The sequence below is a fragment of the Podarcis vaucheri genome, assembly GCF_965113315.1.
Source record: "Podarcis vaucheri genome assembly, chromosome: 16".
Classification (NCBI taxonomy): Eukaryota; Metazoa; Chordata; class Lepidosauria; order Squamata; family Lacertidae; genus Podarcis; species Podarcis vaucheri.
The window spans coordinates 41053287-41071348 of NC_138754.1; the positions used below are offsets into that span (position 1 = coordinate 41053287).

General features: G+C 37.2%; 1 protein-coding gene across 2 annotated transcripts in view; it reads left to right on the top strand.

Annotated features, from left to right (window-relative positions):
* The window catches only part of DNAH10 (dynein axonemal heavy chain 10), a gene marked incomplete at its 5' end in the record, with an annotated part of 126838 nt that overhangs the window by 66469 nt on the left and 42307 nt on the right, over window positions 1-18062 (top strand). For both annotated transcript variants that reach the window (XM_082203725.1, XM_082203726.1), the window contains 6 exons: window positions 10020-10236; window positions 11483-11602; window positions 13065-13210; window positions 14461-14613; window positions 16473-16733; window positions 17803-17975. In XM_082203725.1, coding sequence (XP_082059851.1) covers window positions 10020-10236; window positions 11483-11602; window positions 13065-13210; window positions 14461-14613; window positions 16473-16733; window positions 17803-17975 — 1070 coding nt within the window. The remainder of the gene's footprint in view (window positions 1-10019; window positions 10237-11482; window positions 11603-13064; window positions 13211-14460; window positions 14614-16472; window positions 16734-17802; window positions 17976-18062) is intronic.

Consider the following 18062-nt stretch of genomic DNA (forward strand, 5'->3'; position numbering starts at 1 on the left):
TGGAAGAGGTTACAAGGACACAGGAAGATTATTACAGTAAAAGGGGGATCAGAAAGTTACTATAGTGGCAAATAGACGTCTTTGGTGTAGCGGAGGATATATAAGGCTTGAAGTGTTTTCCCACTTTCACTTTTAAAGACAAAGAGCCACGTTGGAAGGAGAGCCTTTGACTCCATTGTTAAGAGTTAAAAGGCTGCTGTTGCAGAGGGAGAATTAAAACCTCTCTTCATCTTTTGGTCGATATAGACTCTTAAGAGGACAAAATTAAATATAGCACAATCTGGAATTGAGGTGGTTTTCCCTTTATTTTTATTTTTTTCCTTTTGAGACTGACATTTATATGAATTTTAGATCTACGCCACTTATTTGGACTTCGGTTCCCTAGTGGATGGAATGAGGCATTACAACTTGTTTTTCTATGATTTTCCTTGCCAGTGGAATATTTTTAAGAAACAGGAAATCTGACTTCTCCCACTTCATGTTTTGGGTGCTATGTGGAATACTCCTTCTGGGACTCTACTGATACATCTTTAAAAATATTTAAAAATATTTTGGAATTAATACCAACTAGACAATTAAGAATCAATTTTCTGAGTTGATATTAGAGGCTATAAAATATTTGGATTTTTGAAAAATAATTTTTGGAAAATAACTATATTTGGACATTATATTTGAATTATAAAAGAAATTATTTGGATTACGATCTTCTTGGATCATAATTAGATTACAATTTTATATGGGAGGAAGTGCAAGAGAAGATTCTAATTAAGGATTAGCCCGATTGGGGGCAAGAAGACTGTCCTATACTTTGGTTTGGATTTTGGATTTGGCCTCTCCTTTTCTCCTTTGAAGTTATTAAAAGGAGATAATCTGACAATTTACCTATCTGGGTACCCCTTCTCTCAAAAGTCACCCCTCCCTACATACTGTATTTTTCTTTTTTCTTTTTTTTTACCAATTTAAAATCATTCACTATTACTCTACTCCCTATTTTACTCCCTACTCTACTCCCTACTTTTTTGGAAGTGACATATCATAAATCAAAAATTGAAATTAATTGTTTAAAGTGTATCAGCTGAATTTGGTATACAATAATTGACTGTTGGCTAATTTAATGAACAGGGTTTTGTACTGTATAGCAGTTCGGTGAAGGATTGGGGAGGGAGGTTGTAGAAGGTAGAAATGGCACACCAACAGAAGAAAGGGGTGGAGGGGGTGACACCGACAGAAAGGAGAGCATCTAAGCAAGAATCAGACTTCAAAGCAGAAATATTGAAAATGTTTGCAGAAATTAAACAAAGTGAAAAGAATCTGGAAACAAAATTAGAGCAAGTGGATAGTAAAATTGGCAAAATGGACAAAAAAATTGATGAGACGGTCAATGAACTGAAAGGACAAATAAGAGAGGTTTCAAAAAGAACTTTATCATTGGAAGAAGGGATGAAAAAGGTTAAATTAGAAATGAAAGAGGTGAAACGGGAAGAAAAGATGAAAGTAGAGATGATGGAAATAAATAAAGCACAGGAAGATATTAAAGATGTGATGGCTATGAATGAACTGAGACAGAGGGAGGTGAATCTGAGGCTGAGATCTGTGCCGGAGATACAGAACGAAGATATTAAAGAGAGATTGATAATGGAGTTAGCGCAATGGCTGGAGTTACCAGCAGAAGAAGTTGTAAAAACAGTACAAAGTGCATTTAGAATGAAAGTAAGATCAAACAATGCAAGGAAATTTCCAGGGGACTGTTTAATTACATTTAAAGACAGAGAAATGAGAAATTTGATATTACAGAAGAACAGAGAGAAAAGATTATACATAGATGGAAATTACATAATAATTTTTAAAGATATACCAATAAGATTGCTGAAATGAAGAGACCCATACAAGCCATTGGTACAGATTCTTAAGAAAAACAAAATTGATTTTAAGTGGGAATTCCCTGAGGGGGTCTCGTTTTTCTACAAAAGTAAGAAACACAGGTTGACAAGCCCAGAAGAAACAGGGAAATTTTTGAGAAAATACAAGGAACTAAAAGCAGAAGAGGAAGAAGTCAAAGGTGCAGAAGGAGGAGCAGGATCTAAGGAAGAGTCAGAATCGGGGGAGGAAAAAGAAGAGAACGGAAAGAAGTCGGATGAAGAGGTAGAAGAAGAAGAAGGAGAGGAAAAGGATGTGTTATAAGAAAATTAATTTAAATTTATTTAATTGGAATCCATCATGGCGCTAAAATTATGGAATTGGAATATTAATGGGATGAATGATAAGAAAAAAAATAAAATTGAACAATTTTTGAAAAAGAAAAATTTGGACATTATATGTTTACAAGAAACACACGTGGCAAGGGAACATAGAAAAATACTGATTAATAAAAGATTAGGGAATGAATTTGTATATTGGGACAAAGAAAAAAAAGAGGGGTAGTTCTATATATCAAAAATAAAATCGAATCTCAACAAATCTTTAAAGACGAAGAAGGAAGAATTATAGCAGTCCAGATCAAATGGCAAGGTGAAAATTTGATAATTGTCGGGATCTATGCACCTAATGGAAACAAGACTGATTTCTACAAAACCTTGGAAGAAAAACTATTTGATTATATGGATCAAAAAATTATAATAATGGGAGACATGAACGGAGTGGTTTCATTAGAAATGGACAGACTAAGAAAAGGAACAAATAAGGAAGGGAAACTTCCTAAGACTTTTTTTACGATGACTAAGAACTGCGGTTTGATTGACATTTGGAGATTTAGACACCCATTGGCGAAGCAATTTACTTATTATTCAGAACCAAATCAGTCAATGTCAAGAATAGATCAAAAATAGGTTTCGAATGAACTGACACCAAGAATCCAACAAATTGAAATACAACCTAAAGTAATTTCGGATCATAATCCAATAAAAATGGAATTAAAAGGTTTTGAGGAAAGGACTTATATATATATATTTATAAGATTTTTATTGGTTTTACAAATTTTTTTTAAAACAAACACACACATAAAAAGACATACAAACACGTATAGTTTCATAACAATTTTTTCATAAACCTCTCTTCTCGGACTTCCCCATACTTCCCCTTTCTGCATCCCAATGTCCATAGTTTTTTAACAACTTCTAAATATCTCTTTCCAACCTCTTTCATGTTGAGCTTTTCTTTAATCTAATCTTATATCACTGTAACCCTTTCTTTCTAAAAACCTCGACATTCTAGCATTCATCAAGTTTATAGTAGTCCTTAAGATAAATTTTAAATTTCTTCCATTCTTCTTCTGCCGTCTCCTTTCCCTGATCACGGATTCTGCCAGTCATCTCAGCCAATGTCATGTAGTCCATCACTTTGATCTGCCATTCTTCCAGGGTGGGTAGATCTTGTGTCTTCCAATACTTTGTGATAAGTATTCTTGCTGCTGTTGTAGCATACATAAAGAAAGTTCTATCTTTCTTTGACACCAATTGGCCGACAATGCCCAAGAGAAAGGCCTCTGGTTTCTTAGGGAAAGTACATTTAAGTACCTTTTTCATTTCATTATATATCGTTTCCCAGAAAGCCTTAATCTTCGGGCATGTCCACCAAAGATGATAGAAAGTACCTTCAGTTTCTTTACATTTCCAACACTTATTATCAGGCAAATGGTAAATTTTTGCTAGCTTGTGAGGAAAGGACTTATAGATGGAGAATCAATGAACACCTATTAGATGATCAGCAAACTCTAGAAAAAGCACGAAAGAAACTAACGGAATATTTTGTGGACAATATCAACAAAGGGACACAGATGAATGTGGTCTGGGATGCAAGCAAAGCAGTTATGAGAGGCTTTTTCATTCAGCAGAATTCATTGAGGAATAAAAATAGAGAAAAAGGAAAAAAAGAAATTGTTATTGAAATCAAACCTTTATTAGGCATTATGCAAATAAAAACCATAAGAAGGAAAATAACATGTAAAAGCCTTGAAATATCTATAAAAAGGCAGCAGTTGGCTACAGTCATATATATATATATACATATAAAATCAGTGGTTTTCCTTGTTAACCTGCTCCTTGGAGGACTGCAGCCAAAAACTCGGCTACCCCCGCCGTTACCCTTTGGTCAACGTTGGATAGGCAGAATCCCGCACATTCACCTTGCTGGGGTTCCAGACCACCCAAAAGAGGGGACAGCACGCGTTGACGGAGCGTACTGTACAATGGGCAATGAAAGAGAATATGCTCTACAGTGTCCGGGACATTCATAGAGCATCTGCAGAATCTCTTGTTTCTAGGGATGTTTTGATATCTTCCCCAGACAAATGCTGAGGGAAAGACATTCAACCGGGCCAGCATAAAGGCCCTACGTTGGGCTGGGATTATTAATTTAGTGACGTAATTGACTCTGCTATCTAAGATATTTAAATCATAGAATATGGGGGAGCAAATTTTGTTTACAGCTGCCATAATATTTTGTCTCTCCACCTCCTTTAGTCTAGCTAGGATATTATGGAAAATATATTGCTCATTAGAATTATACAGGGGCTCCAGCTCGATGCCTAAAGATTCAATCTTTTTTTCGAGGTACTGATACCATCTTGATTTATAGGAGTCTTTGAGCAGATCAGCGAGCAGGCTTGATGGAGAGCAGCGAAAATGGCAGCGTAACCAGTACTTTATTGAGGTGGACCAGGCCCAGTATTCCATTGTGTGTATGCCTATTTCTGCACACATTGTTTCATATTTGATCGCAGCTGGGAGTCCAAGAATACGTCTCAGAAAGCTGGAGTGAATCTTATTTAAATCACTGTTATATGCTTGAATCCATAGCGGGATTCCATAGAATATCTGGGCTTGCACTTTTGTTTGAAAATTCTGATTGGCCGCAGGAATAAATTGATTACCTTTCTGATAATAAAAAAAAGAAATTTTGAAGCAGATTATGGACAATGAACAAAAACTAATTAGAAAACCAAATAACCTAAAAATTAAACAAGAAATCAAGACCTTACAAACTCAATTTGCAATGATAATAAACAAAGAAGTGGAATGAAACATAAAAAGGTTGAGACAGAAAAACTTCGAATTTGCTAACAAATCAGGCAAATGGTTAGCATGGCAAATTAAAAAGAGAAAGGAACAAAACACAATTAATAAAATCATTGTAAATGGTGAAGAGATAGTTAATCCGAAAGAAATCAGAAAAGGATTCTTGGACTTTTATAGACAATTATATAAAAATAAAGAAAGGAACAATAGAAAGAAAATAGAAATATTTTTTAAAAGAAAAAAAGGTGCAGAAGATCCCGACAGAACAAAAAGACCAGCTGAATGCCCCAATAGAAATGGACGAGATAAAGAATTGAAGAGAGGAAAGGCCCCGGGACCAGATGGATTTACATCAGGTTATTACAAAGAAATAAGAGATGTATTGTCGACACCATTGAAAGAAGTTATGAATAATATTTTAAAAGAAAGAGAGATCCCAGATACATGGAAAGAAGCATTTATTACCTTGATTCCAAAACAAGATTCGGATTTAACACAAGTCAAAAACTATAGGCCTATTTCATTATTGAATACGGATTACAAAATATTTGCAGGGATTTTAGCGAAGAGAATGAAAAAGATATTGTTGAAAATCATCCATAAAGATCAAGCAGGTTTCCTTCCAGGCAGACAAATGAAAGATAATATAAGGAATATAATTAATATTTTGGAATATCTGACTGCCAGGAATGAGAAACAAGCGATATTAATGTTTGTGGACGCAGAAAAGGCCTTTAACAATATAGTATGGGATTTTATGCTGACAAATTTAGAGTACATGGATGTGGGGAAAGAGTTCTTCAATGGAATTAAGGCAATATACACAGAACAGAGAGCTAAACTGCTAGTAAATAATGTAATTACAGAGGATATAAAAATATCAAAAGGAACAAGACAGGGTTGTCCGCTCTCGCCATTATTATTTATAACGGTCCTAGAGGTCTTTTTAAGTGCGATTAGACAAAATAAATCAATTAAAGGGGTAACAGTGGGGCAGAATGAATATAAAGTGAAAGCCTTTGCCGATGATCTGGTTATAACAATTGAAGAACCACTGGAAAGTGTAAAAGAAGTTTTGGAGGAAATAGAACAATTTGGAAAAATGGCAGGATTTAGATTGAATAAGAAAAAGACTAAAATAATTGCTTAAAATATGGAACAAAATAAGATAGAAATAATGCAACAACAGACAGAGATAGAGGTTGTGAAAAAAGTAAAATATTTGGGGATTTGGTTAACACCCAAAAATATTGACCTGTTCTAGAATAATTATGTACTGGTTTGGAAGGAAATAAGGAAAGATCTAGAGGTGTGGGGCAGAATGAAACTGTCCTTTTGGGGCAGAATTTCCACGATAAAGATGAGTGCTTCCAAAGATGTTATTTTTATTTCAGACTATCCCCATTATAAAGGGGATAGGGATCTTTAAAGAGTGGCAAAAAGTGATTTCAAGGTATATCTGGCAGGGCAAGAAGCCAAGAATAAAATATAAGTTATTAACAGATGCGAAAGAAAGAGGAGGCTTCGCCCTGCCAGTTATGAAACTATATTATGAAGCAGCATGTCTTTGCTGGTTAAAAGAATGGATAAAATTAGACAATAAGAAATTATTAGACCTTGAAGGTTTTGATAACAGATTTGGATGGCATGCATACCTATGGTGTGATAAGAAGAAAATTCATAAAGGTTTTGGGAACCACATCTTCAGGAATTCATTGATAGTGGTATGGGACAGGTACAAAAATTTATTGGAACCAAAAGTTCCACACTGGCTATCTCCGTTAGAAGTTATGAGTGTAAAGAAAATTAATATGAGAGGTAATTGGATCACATGGTGAAATGGTGATTAAAGAGGAGGGAAAATGGAAGTTAAAGCCATATGAACAAATTAAAGAACATGTATATGATTGGTTGCATTATTTACAGGTTAATGAAATGTTTAAAAAAAGACATAAAAGAATGTGGATATGGAGAAAAAGATTGAAAGTTTCAAGTAGATATAATAAATAATGAATATAAAATTTTGTCAGAAATGTATAAAATACTGTTGGAATGGAACATGAAAGATGAAGAGGTTAAATCGGTAATGATACAATGGGCCAAAGACTTCGGTTATAATATACAATTTGACGATTGGGAAAAATTATGGAAAGAAAATCTGAAATTTACTGCATGTACTGCGTTGAAGGAAAATGTTATGAAAATGTTTTACAAATGGTATATCACGCCGGTAAAATCAGCAAAAATGTATAAGACATGTAATAAGTGTTGGAAATGTAAAGAAAAAGAAAGAACATTTTACCATATGTGGTGGGAATGTAAGAAGGTGAAAGGTTTCTGGGATGCGATTTATAATGAATTTTGTGAAGAAACCAGAAGCCTTTCTTTTAGGAATTACAGGAAAAGAAATAAGAAGAAAAGACTGTAAACTCTTTCAGTATGCAGTTACAGCAGAAAAGATTTTATTGGCTCAAAAATGGAAACAAGAGGAATTACCGACGATAGAAGAATGGAGATTGAAATTGACAGACTATGCGGAATTGGACAAATTAACTGGGAAAATCAGATATGCCCGAGACCAAAGGTTCATCGAAGACTGGGGAAAGTTTGTAGAGTATCTGAAACATGTGTGCGATATACAAACAACGCTAGTGGGGTTTTGAGAGGTGCTGTAAAAACTGAGAGATATTGTTAAAAAAGAAATAGAAGGGAGAGGGAAGACAAACGACAACATATGTAAATGGAATGCGTAATTAAGAGATAAACATGGATGATTACCAGAGAAGCTGAAGGAAGTCCAAAAGAGATGTTTTGTTACAATTTGGTTAAAAATGTATAAATGTATTGGAAAATTAATAATTTTTTTTTTTCAAAAAAAATAAAAAGCGATATTTTGTTGATTAATTGGGGGTTGCCTTTGCAGTTGATTAAAAAGATTTCTAAATAAATTAGCTGAACCAATTAATTGTTTAATGTTGCACACAAATGCACACTAACTTTCATTGTAATAGTGTTACATTTAATTCTTGAAACCTGCCAAGTTTCCTTAGACTCTGTAGGGAGTCTTTCTCCAACAATTTCTTCACTGATCTCCAAATCATAACACTTTGGAAGAGTGGTCATTGCATTATCTTCTCTGCCATGCTACACTTTCAAACAGAGCTGGCCTAGCAATTATGCAGCAGAAGTGCTCCCAGGTGGTACCACCGCCATTGATACCAATTTTGGGCAGGATTGTGTCCATTTTGTGTGAGATCTCACTCAATTTTTTTAAAAAATACTTTTTATTAAGTTCCTTTTATGCATACAAAAAGAAAAAAACAGATACATTTATCAAAATAGAACAGCACTTAAATACTAAAGTGCTAAATAAGAAAAAAAGTATGAAAAAACAAAAAAGAAGAAAGAGCGCAGGAAAGAAAAAGACAAAAAGAGGACAAAAAAGGTTATAGCATATAAAAATAAAACTTGACTTCCTTCCCTGCTGTATTCGGGTATCTGCTTTTGATAATTTCATTTTTACCGCTGGTGTTTGTTTCTGGTTTGTACATCGGAAGTTTCATAACAGACCTGCTGTATTTGGTAAGTTCTTAAAGTTATTTTCAAAATAAAGCATAAATTTATCCCAATCTTCTTTTAACTTTGTATTTTTTTGATTTCTAATTCTTTGCGTCATTTTTGCCAATTCAATGAAGTCATATAATTTTAATTGCCAATCCCTCACCGTTGGGGGGTTTGTACTTTTCCAATTTTGGGCAATTAACATTCTGGCCGCTGCTGTTGAATATTGGAACAGAATTTTATCTTTTTCTTGAATTTCTTTCCCGACCATCCCTAATAAAAAGGCCTCTGGATTTTTGGGGATTGTGTATCTGAATATCTTTTTTAACTCGTCATATATCTGACTCCAAAATTTTTTTATTTCCTCACATGTCCACCACATATGTATAAAATTGCCTTCTTTTGTTTTACATTTCCAGCAGGCCTTGTTTTCAGTTTTGTACATCCTGCTTAATTTTTCTGGTGTCAAGTACCATCTATATATCATCTTTTCTAAGTTTTCTCTAATTGCAGCGCTTGCCGTGAACTTTAAACCCTCATTCCACAGTTTTGACCATTTTTCGTATTCTATATTATGCCCCAGATCTGTCGCCCACTTGACCATAACTTCCTTAATTTCTTCATCTTTAGTGTCCCATTCCAGTAGTATATTATACATCTTAGATAAAATCTTTGATTTGCTTTCAATTATTTCAATCTGGAATTTAGACTTCTTTTCGTTCATTCCTGTTTTTTTATCTTCTGTCCATTTCGCATTGATCTGATGGTATTGTAGCCAACCCGCCAGCTTCTCCTTCAACTCTTTGTATGATCTTAATCTCCAACTATCTTGGGATCTTACCAGTAGATCTTCATATGTCAATTTTCTCTCTTCCAAGTTTTTCTTTTTAATTGAAACAATATTTGTTGGGGATAACCACCAGGGTGTTCTTAGTTCTAACAATTTCTTATTTTTTTCCCAGACTTCATATAAGTCTGAGATCTCACTCAATTTTGGGTGAGATCTTACAGAAAATTGGTGCAATCATGCCCCAAATTGGCACCAATGGCATTACCACTTGTCTGCCAGTGTCAGATGTGGCAGGATGTGTAGTGGCAGCAGAACAGACCGTGGTGGCAGGAGCAGGTGGCTGGTGGCAGGAGTGGCTGTGCAAAACTGCACTTTTCATTTTGCTTCAGGCGGTGAAACAGGACGTGTTGCCCTTGTTTGCAAGCTGCTTCCTACATTGTAGAAGATCCTTTGCTGGTCTGCTCATAGAATGTAATAATGAAACAAGACCTTGCTCATCTCTCTTCTTCAGTCCCAGATTTGTTTTTAGTGTTGCTCTCAACTTGGTGCCCCCTTTAAAGACAGTTTATAGCAAGCAGTGTGTTGCAGGGGAGGGGAGGGGCACCAAAAGATTTTCACCAATATAGTATTTGTTGCTTTGTGATTTCATATGGCAGGTGACACAGTTGACCAAGATGCTGGATGCTCTCCTTGAGCAAGAATATGATGACCCTGATGTGCTCGAGTGCTACTTCCTTGAAGCTCTATATTCTTCTTTAGGAGCCTGCCTCCTTGAAGCTGGAAGATCAAAATTTGATGACTTTATCAAACGTCTCTCCTCTATGTCAACTGTTAATGATGAGATGACTCTAGCTAAACCAGGGGAGTTGCCAGGTAGGATATAATCAGTCTTGTATGACATGGTTTGTTTCTGAAAGGAATTCCTAGGTACTGCAGCTTCACTTGCCTTCTGCAGTTCAGCATGTACCCCACAATGAAGATTTTCCTGCTCCTGCTCCCAAGCTGCTATTAGCATAACTGAGGGGAAAATACAGGCGCCTGTATTTCTCCTAGCCTGCTTAATAGCAGCCTCTGAGAGATGAATCAGATTTGAGGAATGACATCAATCCACCTGACCCATGAGGGCATAGGTGGCAACTATCCAAGGCTTACAGATAGTTCTACTCTATGAGCTAAGAGCTCAGCCTTCCAGGGCCCACCAAGCAGCATAGCAGCAAAGCAAGCCTATTAGCATATATCAAAGCAAGTGCATAGATAAACACATGTAAACTCCTCCTTGCAACAACTAACAATTAGTTTTGGGGTTATACTGACTAGTCTCACCTTTGGTTCAACACAGGTGTACACATCCTTTACAGTGGCTGAATAGGGCTTTGCTGCAAGCCAAGTGAAAAACTCTGAAGCCCATGCCTTTTCTGTGTAGCCCAGTGGCACTGAGGGAGTTTCGCCTTGGTAATTTTTACCTTCCTTGAACTATGCTACGCAGCATAGAGACGTGACTTGGGGGGCTGCTGAGTAAGGACTTCAGTTCTTTGAAGTAAATAAGAAATGTTAATAGATTTTTCAGACAATCATTATGTAAAGTAGAACATATTCTGTTTCTGCTTGATTACTTACTGAAACTGAGTTTCCTTCCATGGAAACTTCATGATCTACACTGAGTCAAATGGCACTGTCCATGGAGCAAGTAGGAAGAAGAACCTGTCTCAGGATAACCCTATAATAATAATAAAAAGATTTGTTGCACTTACTATGATATCTTCTCCTCAGTGGATTAAGGTTATGTCCTACCCTTGGAACCACAGGCAGGTGCAATCAGTTCCCAAGGGAGGACGTAGAGTCCCTGAACCATAAGGACATTCTGCCTGAAACAGGTGCTTTACAACAGTAATATTGAGAGCATAAAATTCATACTAAGGCCAAGGTATACACATACATTATCTGTCAATCTTTTGGGCCTAATTCTAGTGCTTTCTGATAATTTGGACAATGTGTTCAGCATGTTTTTTCTTGGCATACTACACTGGATGTCTCATTTGCAACATACCTCCAGTAATCATGAATGACTAATCTCTGACCATAAGTATGGTCTAAGCTATCATAATTGATTTATCTTCAGGCCAGCTTCCAACTTTATATGACTTTCACTTTGAGGGACTGATGAAAAAGTGGGTGCCTTGGAGCAAATTGGTCCCTGAATATATCCACTCACCCGAAGTGAAATTTATCGATATTCTGGGTAAGTGTGACTAAAGCTTTGCATAATTTAGTGGGAGTAATTAATGTCACAAGTTAATCAATTACAGCTTGCAAACCTATTTATGCCTTGTCCAGTACATGAGAGGCATCCTTACATGGCTCATCTTCATTGATCACCCCTGGGAGGCAGGATCACATGACAACATCTTGTAGCTCTAAGCTGGCTCAGGAGGCTCCACCCCAGTTACTGCCTTGCCTTGCCCAAGTTCAGAGCAGATTCCTTTACTTAGTGTTTCCACCACCAGTTTCTTCGTATCTGTAGCTTTTTGCTACCTGTTTTTCCTTACGAGTCCCTTCTCTAAGGAGAGTCAGTGTGGTGTAGTGGTTAAGAGCAGTAGATTCATAATCTGGGGAACCGGGTTCGGGTCTCCACTCCTCCACATGCAGCTGCTGGGTGACCTTGGGCTAGTCAAAATTCTCTGAAGTCTCTCAGCCCCACTTACCTCACAGAGTGTTTTTTGTGAGGGGGGAAAGGGAAAGGAGAATGTTAGCCACTTTGAGACTCCTTCGGGTAGTGATAAAGCGGGATATCAAATCCAAACTCTTCTTTTTCTTCTTCTCACGTTCTGGTGTCCCTCCATCATCACCATCGTCGTCGTCGTCATCATCATCATCATCATCATCATCATCATCATCATCATCCTGACTTTAGTCTGTCACCTTCAGCCCTTCAATATAAGGAGTGGACATGTCCCATTTCTGGATGTCTTCCTTCCACTGAACAGAACAAACATTGGTCACTTACCATGAAAGTTCCTCTGATTCATAGAGTTATCCAGCTTATCCTCTTTAGGTAGCATACTACAAATGGGTACAGCTTGGTCTACCCAAATGACCATGGTTTGGCCACCCTGTACTTTCATCCACTTCTGCTTGGCCTTCTCAGAGGAAGCTTCTGTTATTTTCTTTTAATGTTCCCCCCGCCTCAGATTTAGTTTACATGTGCTGTTCTCTGCTTGACAGTGGAGCCTCCTGAGCCAGTCTAGGCATATGAAACATCACTACATGAGACTTGACTTTCCTGGGCTATGGGTGGAGACAACCCATCTCTGGATATCTCCCTAAGACTGGGCAATAAGGGGCCAATGCTCCATTCTAAAAGAGTGTGTCTAGAAACATTTTTCTTTTATCCTCTAAGCTGCTAGAGGAACAAACGGCCCCTGGATCAGACAATGGGTCTTGTGTCTCTAAATGAATTCTGTTACTGGAGTAGATAGGTAGCCGTGTTGGTCTGCCATAGTCAAAATAAAAAAATTCTTTCCAGTAGCACCTTAAAGACCAACTAAGTTAGTTCTTGGTATGAGCTTTCGTGTGCATGCACACTTCTTCAGTATCTGTTACTGGAGTGATTGTGCATTGAGTATCTATGCAAATCTATCATTTTAAAGCTGCTTGGTTTTCTTTTGCTCTCTGTATTCCAAGTTAACATACACACTCTTTAGTTCCCACAGTGGACACAACCCGTACAAACTGGCTACTAGAAAAGATGGTAAAAATCAAACACCCCGTTGTTCTGGTTGGAGAATCTGGAACCTCAAAGACGGCAACAACACAGAACTTTCTTAAGAAACTAAATCAAGACACAAATGTAAGGGTCCAGATTTTATGTAATTAGCCCTACACCTTTACTCCACTTCCAGATAAGGAAAGAAGCTCATTCTCCTGTTGCAAAAAGGAGAGAAGGAGCAAAAAGCTGAGGGATGAGTATAGGGGACAGATCCTTTGCTACGCAGGTCCCCAGAATCTCTGGTTTCATACATACCCCTTTTTGCCTATTTAAGTCATGTCCTATGAGTGTCTACTGAGAAACAACCAGTGTGTTCATTGAGGTTTATTGCCCTCAGGTAAATGTGTATAAGTTTGCAGACTTAGTCTGCTCCAGCAATGACTATATTTTAGTATTTTATTAAACAGTATATCCACTTGGCCTGACATTTTAAGAGAGAGAATGTATCAAAGTCAGTAAGAGGCTTTTAAAAGCAATTTTTAAACTTAGTTATTCTGTAAACTGGTACAAATGTGATAATCTTCCACAAATCAAAGAACATTAGAATGATTCAGATTTTAGATTAATGTCCTTTGTTGTTTAGAACAAATTTTAGAGAATTTATGTAAATATTAAATCTTATTTTTAAAAAATCCTCTTCTATAGCAGCAGCAGCAGAAGGTTTCCCAAGTTTTTATCTAATATTTTTTATCTAACATTTATCTAATATGACTAATATAACTAAATTGCTTCGTACATTCTTGACTTATTTGTAGTGTTATTATTGGTAGTGTTATTTGTAGTGTGAATTTTCTAAACCATTTTATATTTTTTCCAAAATCTACCTGATATCATTGCCCTTGAACTAGTCACCCTCTCTCATGCAAATGTACCTCACAAGGGTGCTGCAATGATAAAATGGAAAGTGATAATGTATGCCACCCTGAAATGCTTGGAGGAAGGATAGGATAAACATGTAAATAAATAAAAGTAACTAAGTAAATAAAAGTAACTAATTTGAGACATTCTTATTACCATAATCTCCTATACCTTGCCTGTCCACAAAACTGTTCTTTTCGAGAACTGAGTGCTAACATATTTTTGCTGCCATCAATCAGAAACACTGAAATGCATCTGTAAATCACAATTCCCCAATAAGTGGAGAAATACTACTGGGATTGTGTCTACTTCCTGAAATTAATATATTCTCTGTAATGATAGAGACACTCTGTTTTAATTTAACTATCACATATATAATCCCTTCTCAGCTTTTTACCTCTGCCTGCTGAGTAGGAAGTCCTTGGCATGAGCCTTCATTTCCCAATAACTCCTTTTTAATCTTCCACTTCCAGGTGCTGCTTATCATTAACTTCTCCTCTCGCACTACCTCCATGGATATTCAAAGGAATATGGAAGCAAACGTGGAGAAACGGACCAAAGAGACCTATGGTCCCCCAATGGGAAAGCGCCTCATTGTCTTTATGGATGATATGAACATGCCCAGGGTAAGAATATACATACAAGTATGGAAGAGCATCTCAGGACACATTCAAGCATTTTTAATGGAGCTGATGCCGGGAAGGGAATGCTTTGCATCCTTTGTTTCTGAAGAAACTTACATGTGTAAGAGGTGCTCTTCTGGATCAGACCAAGGGTTCATTTAATCCAGGACCCTAACTGTAGTCAACTATATGCCAAGGGAAGCTCACAGACAGTGATATAATAGCAGTGCCCTGTGGTTTGCCCCCAGCTTCTAGCAATCCAAGAACACCGCCTCTATCACAAAAGGTTCCATTGGGCTAGTCATGGCTATTGTCATTGGAGTACTCACAATATAAATCAGGCTCTGAGTAAACCCATTAAAGGATATGACTAATTTAGGTCCATTAGTCTTGATCTGAGTGGAATTTAGCTGGTTACAACTAATTGCCCAACATGTTTTCCGTTAACTTACTGGGTGTAAGAGGAAGGCACTGTACCTTCTTGTTGCAGTCATTGTTTATTTTCTGTCACCTGATAGAAAATGTACCTGGTACATTTGTAAAAGAGAGCCAATGCAACTTAGTGGTCAGATTGTCAGACTAGAACTTGAGCGACAAAGGTTCTGTTCTCTGGGTGACATTGGGTCTATCATTCTCTCATAGGAAAAAGGGTGGAAAAACCATGTATGTTGTCCTGAGCTTTTGGAGGTGGTGTGGGATATAAATGTAGTAGTAGTAGTAATAATAAATATTACTACTACTAATACTACAATATTAATAAATACTGAATCATAATAGATCACTCTTCAAGGTTTACTAACAATTTATCAATTAAATTCAAAATAAAGAAAAAAGAAAAAAGAACTTGGGGGGCAGTAGCACCTTAGAGACCAACATTATGATCAAGGCATGCTTACTTCTCCAAGCATGTGAAAATTGTGTTGAATTTTTCACATTGTTGAATTTTTCACATATGAACATTTATTCCTTATTGTGAACCTGTGTGGAAAGTAGCAATGTGGAAAAAATATAATTAGTTTGCATCTTAATGCAGATTTCCCAAATTTTACACTTTTCAAACCAATGCACAAATTGAAACAAGGCTTTCTTTTTAAATTCTCCCTTCTCCAAATTTTGCAAAGCAGTTCATAAGCCAAAGAATGCAAAAAAACTGTATTACTGAATCAGCATACAAAAATGTATTCTAGGCAAATTGTGTGTATAAATATGTATATTAGGAGACATTAACAAAAATACATTTTCACTTGCCATGGCATGGTTGGCATCCGTCTGTCTCCAGACGTAATTGAAGAGTGTGCCATTGGGGGTAAAGTCAAACTGCTGGAGAGTTACAGCGCCTGCTGTGGCTGTAGAGACCAATATGAGAGAGACATGTTTTATTGCAGCTGGGGAAGATGTAGGCATCTGGTTTCATTGTTACATATGCACCATGACATTTTTTTCCTCTGTGCTCCTCCCAGCAGTCATTTCTCCTCTGGTCACTGCTGTGGATACTCAACCTGACTGTGTCTCCAGGCACTGCAGTTGTCTGCAAAGGATTCCCACACAGTGGGGTTAAAATTGCTGGCCTTCATACCACATTTGCAGACATCTTTATAACACAGAGTCGGTCTGCCAACAGGCCTGGTGCCTGAGGTCAGCTTCCTGTAATGCACATCCTTGTGGAACCTGCCTTAGGGCAAACTGAATTTAAGATTGGAAAACTTGAGTGAAATCAAAGCCATCAGATTCAGTCATCTGTCATTGACAGGAGATTTATAAATATTGTTGATGGTAGTTGAAAAGAGGGGTATAACTCAAGCTGCTTGTTGGTAGCCCTTCTGTTTTTTGTTTAAGCATTTTAACTTTCTTCTTGTTCAAAGGTTGATGAATATGGGACCCAACAGCCTATTGCACTTCTGAAGCTACTCTTAGAGAAAGGCGCCTTGTATGATCGTGGCAAGGAGATGAACTGCAAGTACCTCCGTGACCTTGGCTTCATTGCTGCCATGGGCAAAGCTGGAGGAGGCCGTAATGAAGTTGACCCACGATTCATTTCGCTCTTTAGCGCTTTCAACGTGCCATTTCCTTCAGAGTCATCACTGCACTTGATATACGCCTCCATTTTAAAAGGCCATACTTCGGTAATCTGAATTATTTATACAGAGAGATATTGATTAAATTATTGTTGAGAGACCTGTACAGAATTTTAATACTTGTCTAAGAATTGCCCTCAAACCTCCCCTGCCCCAGAGTAATGGACCACTGTCAAAAGTTGTAGCCATCCTGCTGCTCTTTAATCTCTTGGTATAACCTTTGAAAATATCCCTACATTTTCTTCTGTGGTGTAACAGCAAATCTTTCATTGCATTTTCAATGTGGGCACATTCCTAAATATATAAATTTAATAAATAATAAATAGTAATAACCCTTCAGGTAATGAAGGCTTAGTGAACTGAAATGCAGAGCTCCTTCTGAATCTTGTTCTGTAGTTCTTGTGAGCTAGCCAGTATGCTGCGGGATGTCATAGGAAAAAAATCACAAATGGGCTGATAGGAATATTGGCCTGGAGCCTCCATCTGACCTCAGGGACTTCTCATCTGGCTTTCAGCATAAGCCTGGATCTGAAGTCCAACAGCCCTTTTCTATACACTTCATCACCATTCTCCAATAGATACAGAGATACAGGTAAAGGATTCAGTGAAGCCCTCCTTGCAAGGAAGGACTGTAACAAATGGTCTGTGAGGGATCAAATATGTCAGCTGCATACTCGTACATAAATTGTGGGTGAGGTGCGTTGCAAGAGGCAGACTCTGCCAAACACACTTGGAATGAGGCACTATGTGGAAATGAATCAGGGGGCAGAGCCAATGCTGCTGGCTCTTTCCCCCAGCAATCTTGCTCAAGGCAAAATCTAATCCCATGTTAAAAAATAGACCCCAGTGCCCATTGCCAATGCTGGGTTTACCAAGCTGTGTTTTCAAGAAGCCTTTTCCAAGAAGTCATTACTTTAGAAAATGAATTGTCAGTCACGTATAGAGGTCATCAACAAGCATGTATGCATGTGGGATGCAGGAAAGGTGCTCCTAATGTAAGTTGAAAGCATATTTTGTTTGTCATTTGTTTGTCACATTGCAAAAAAAGTAAGCTTTAAAGAAAAACCCTTCTCACAATTGTCTCTTGAAAACATCTCCCCCTATTTTATGTTTGCAGATTTTCAATGAATTGATAGCTGCAATTGCTGACAAGATGACAGCCTCTACACTGACACTTTATCAAATGATAGTCCGTGACTTACCTCCAACTCCTTCAAAATTCCATTACATTTTTAACCTGCGGGACTTGTCCAGAGTTTACAATGGACTTGTTCAAACAACACCAGAACGGTGAGTGTACAGGCACCTAGCTTTTGGCTGGAATTGTAACAATATTCAAATTGTTCATTCAGTTCAAGCATACCAATTCATAAAAAT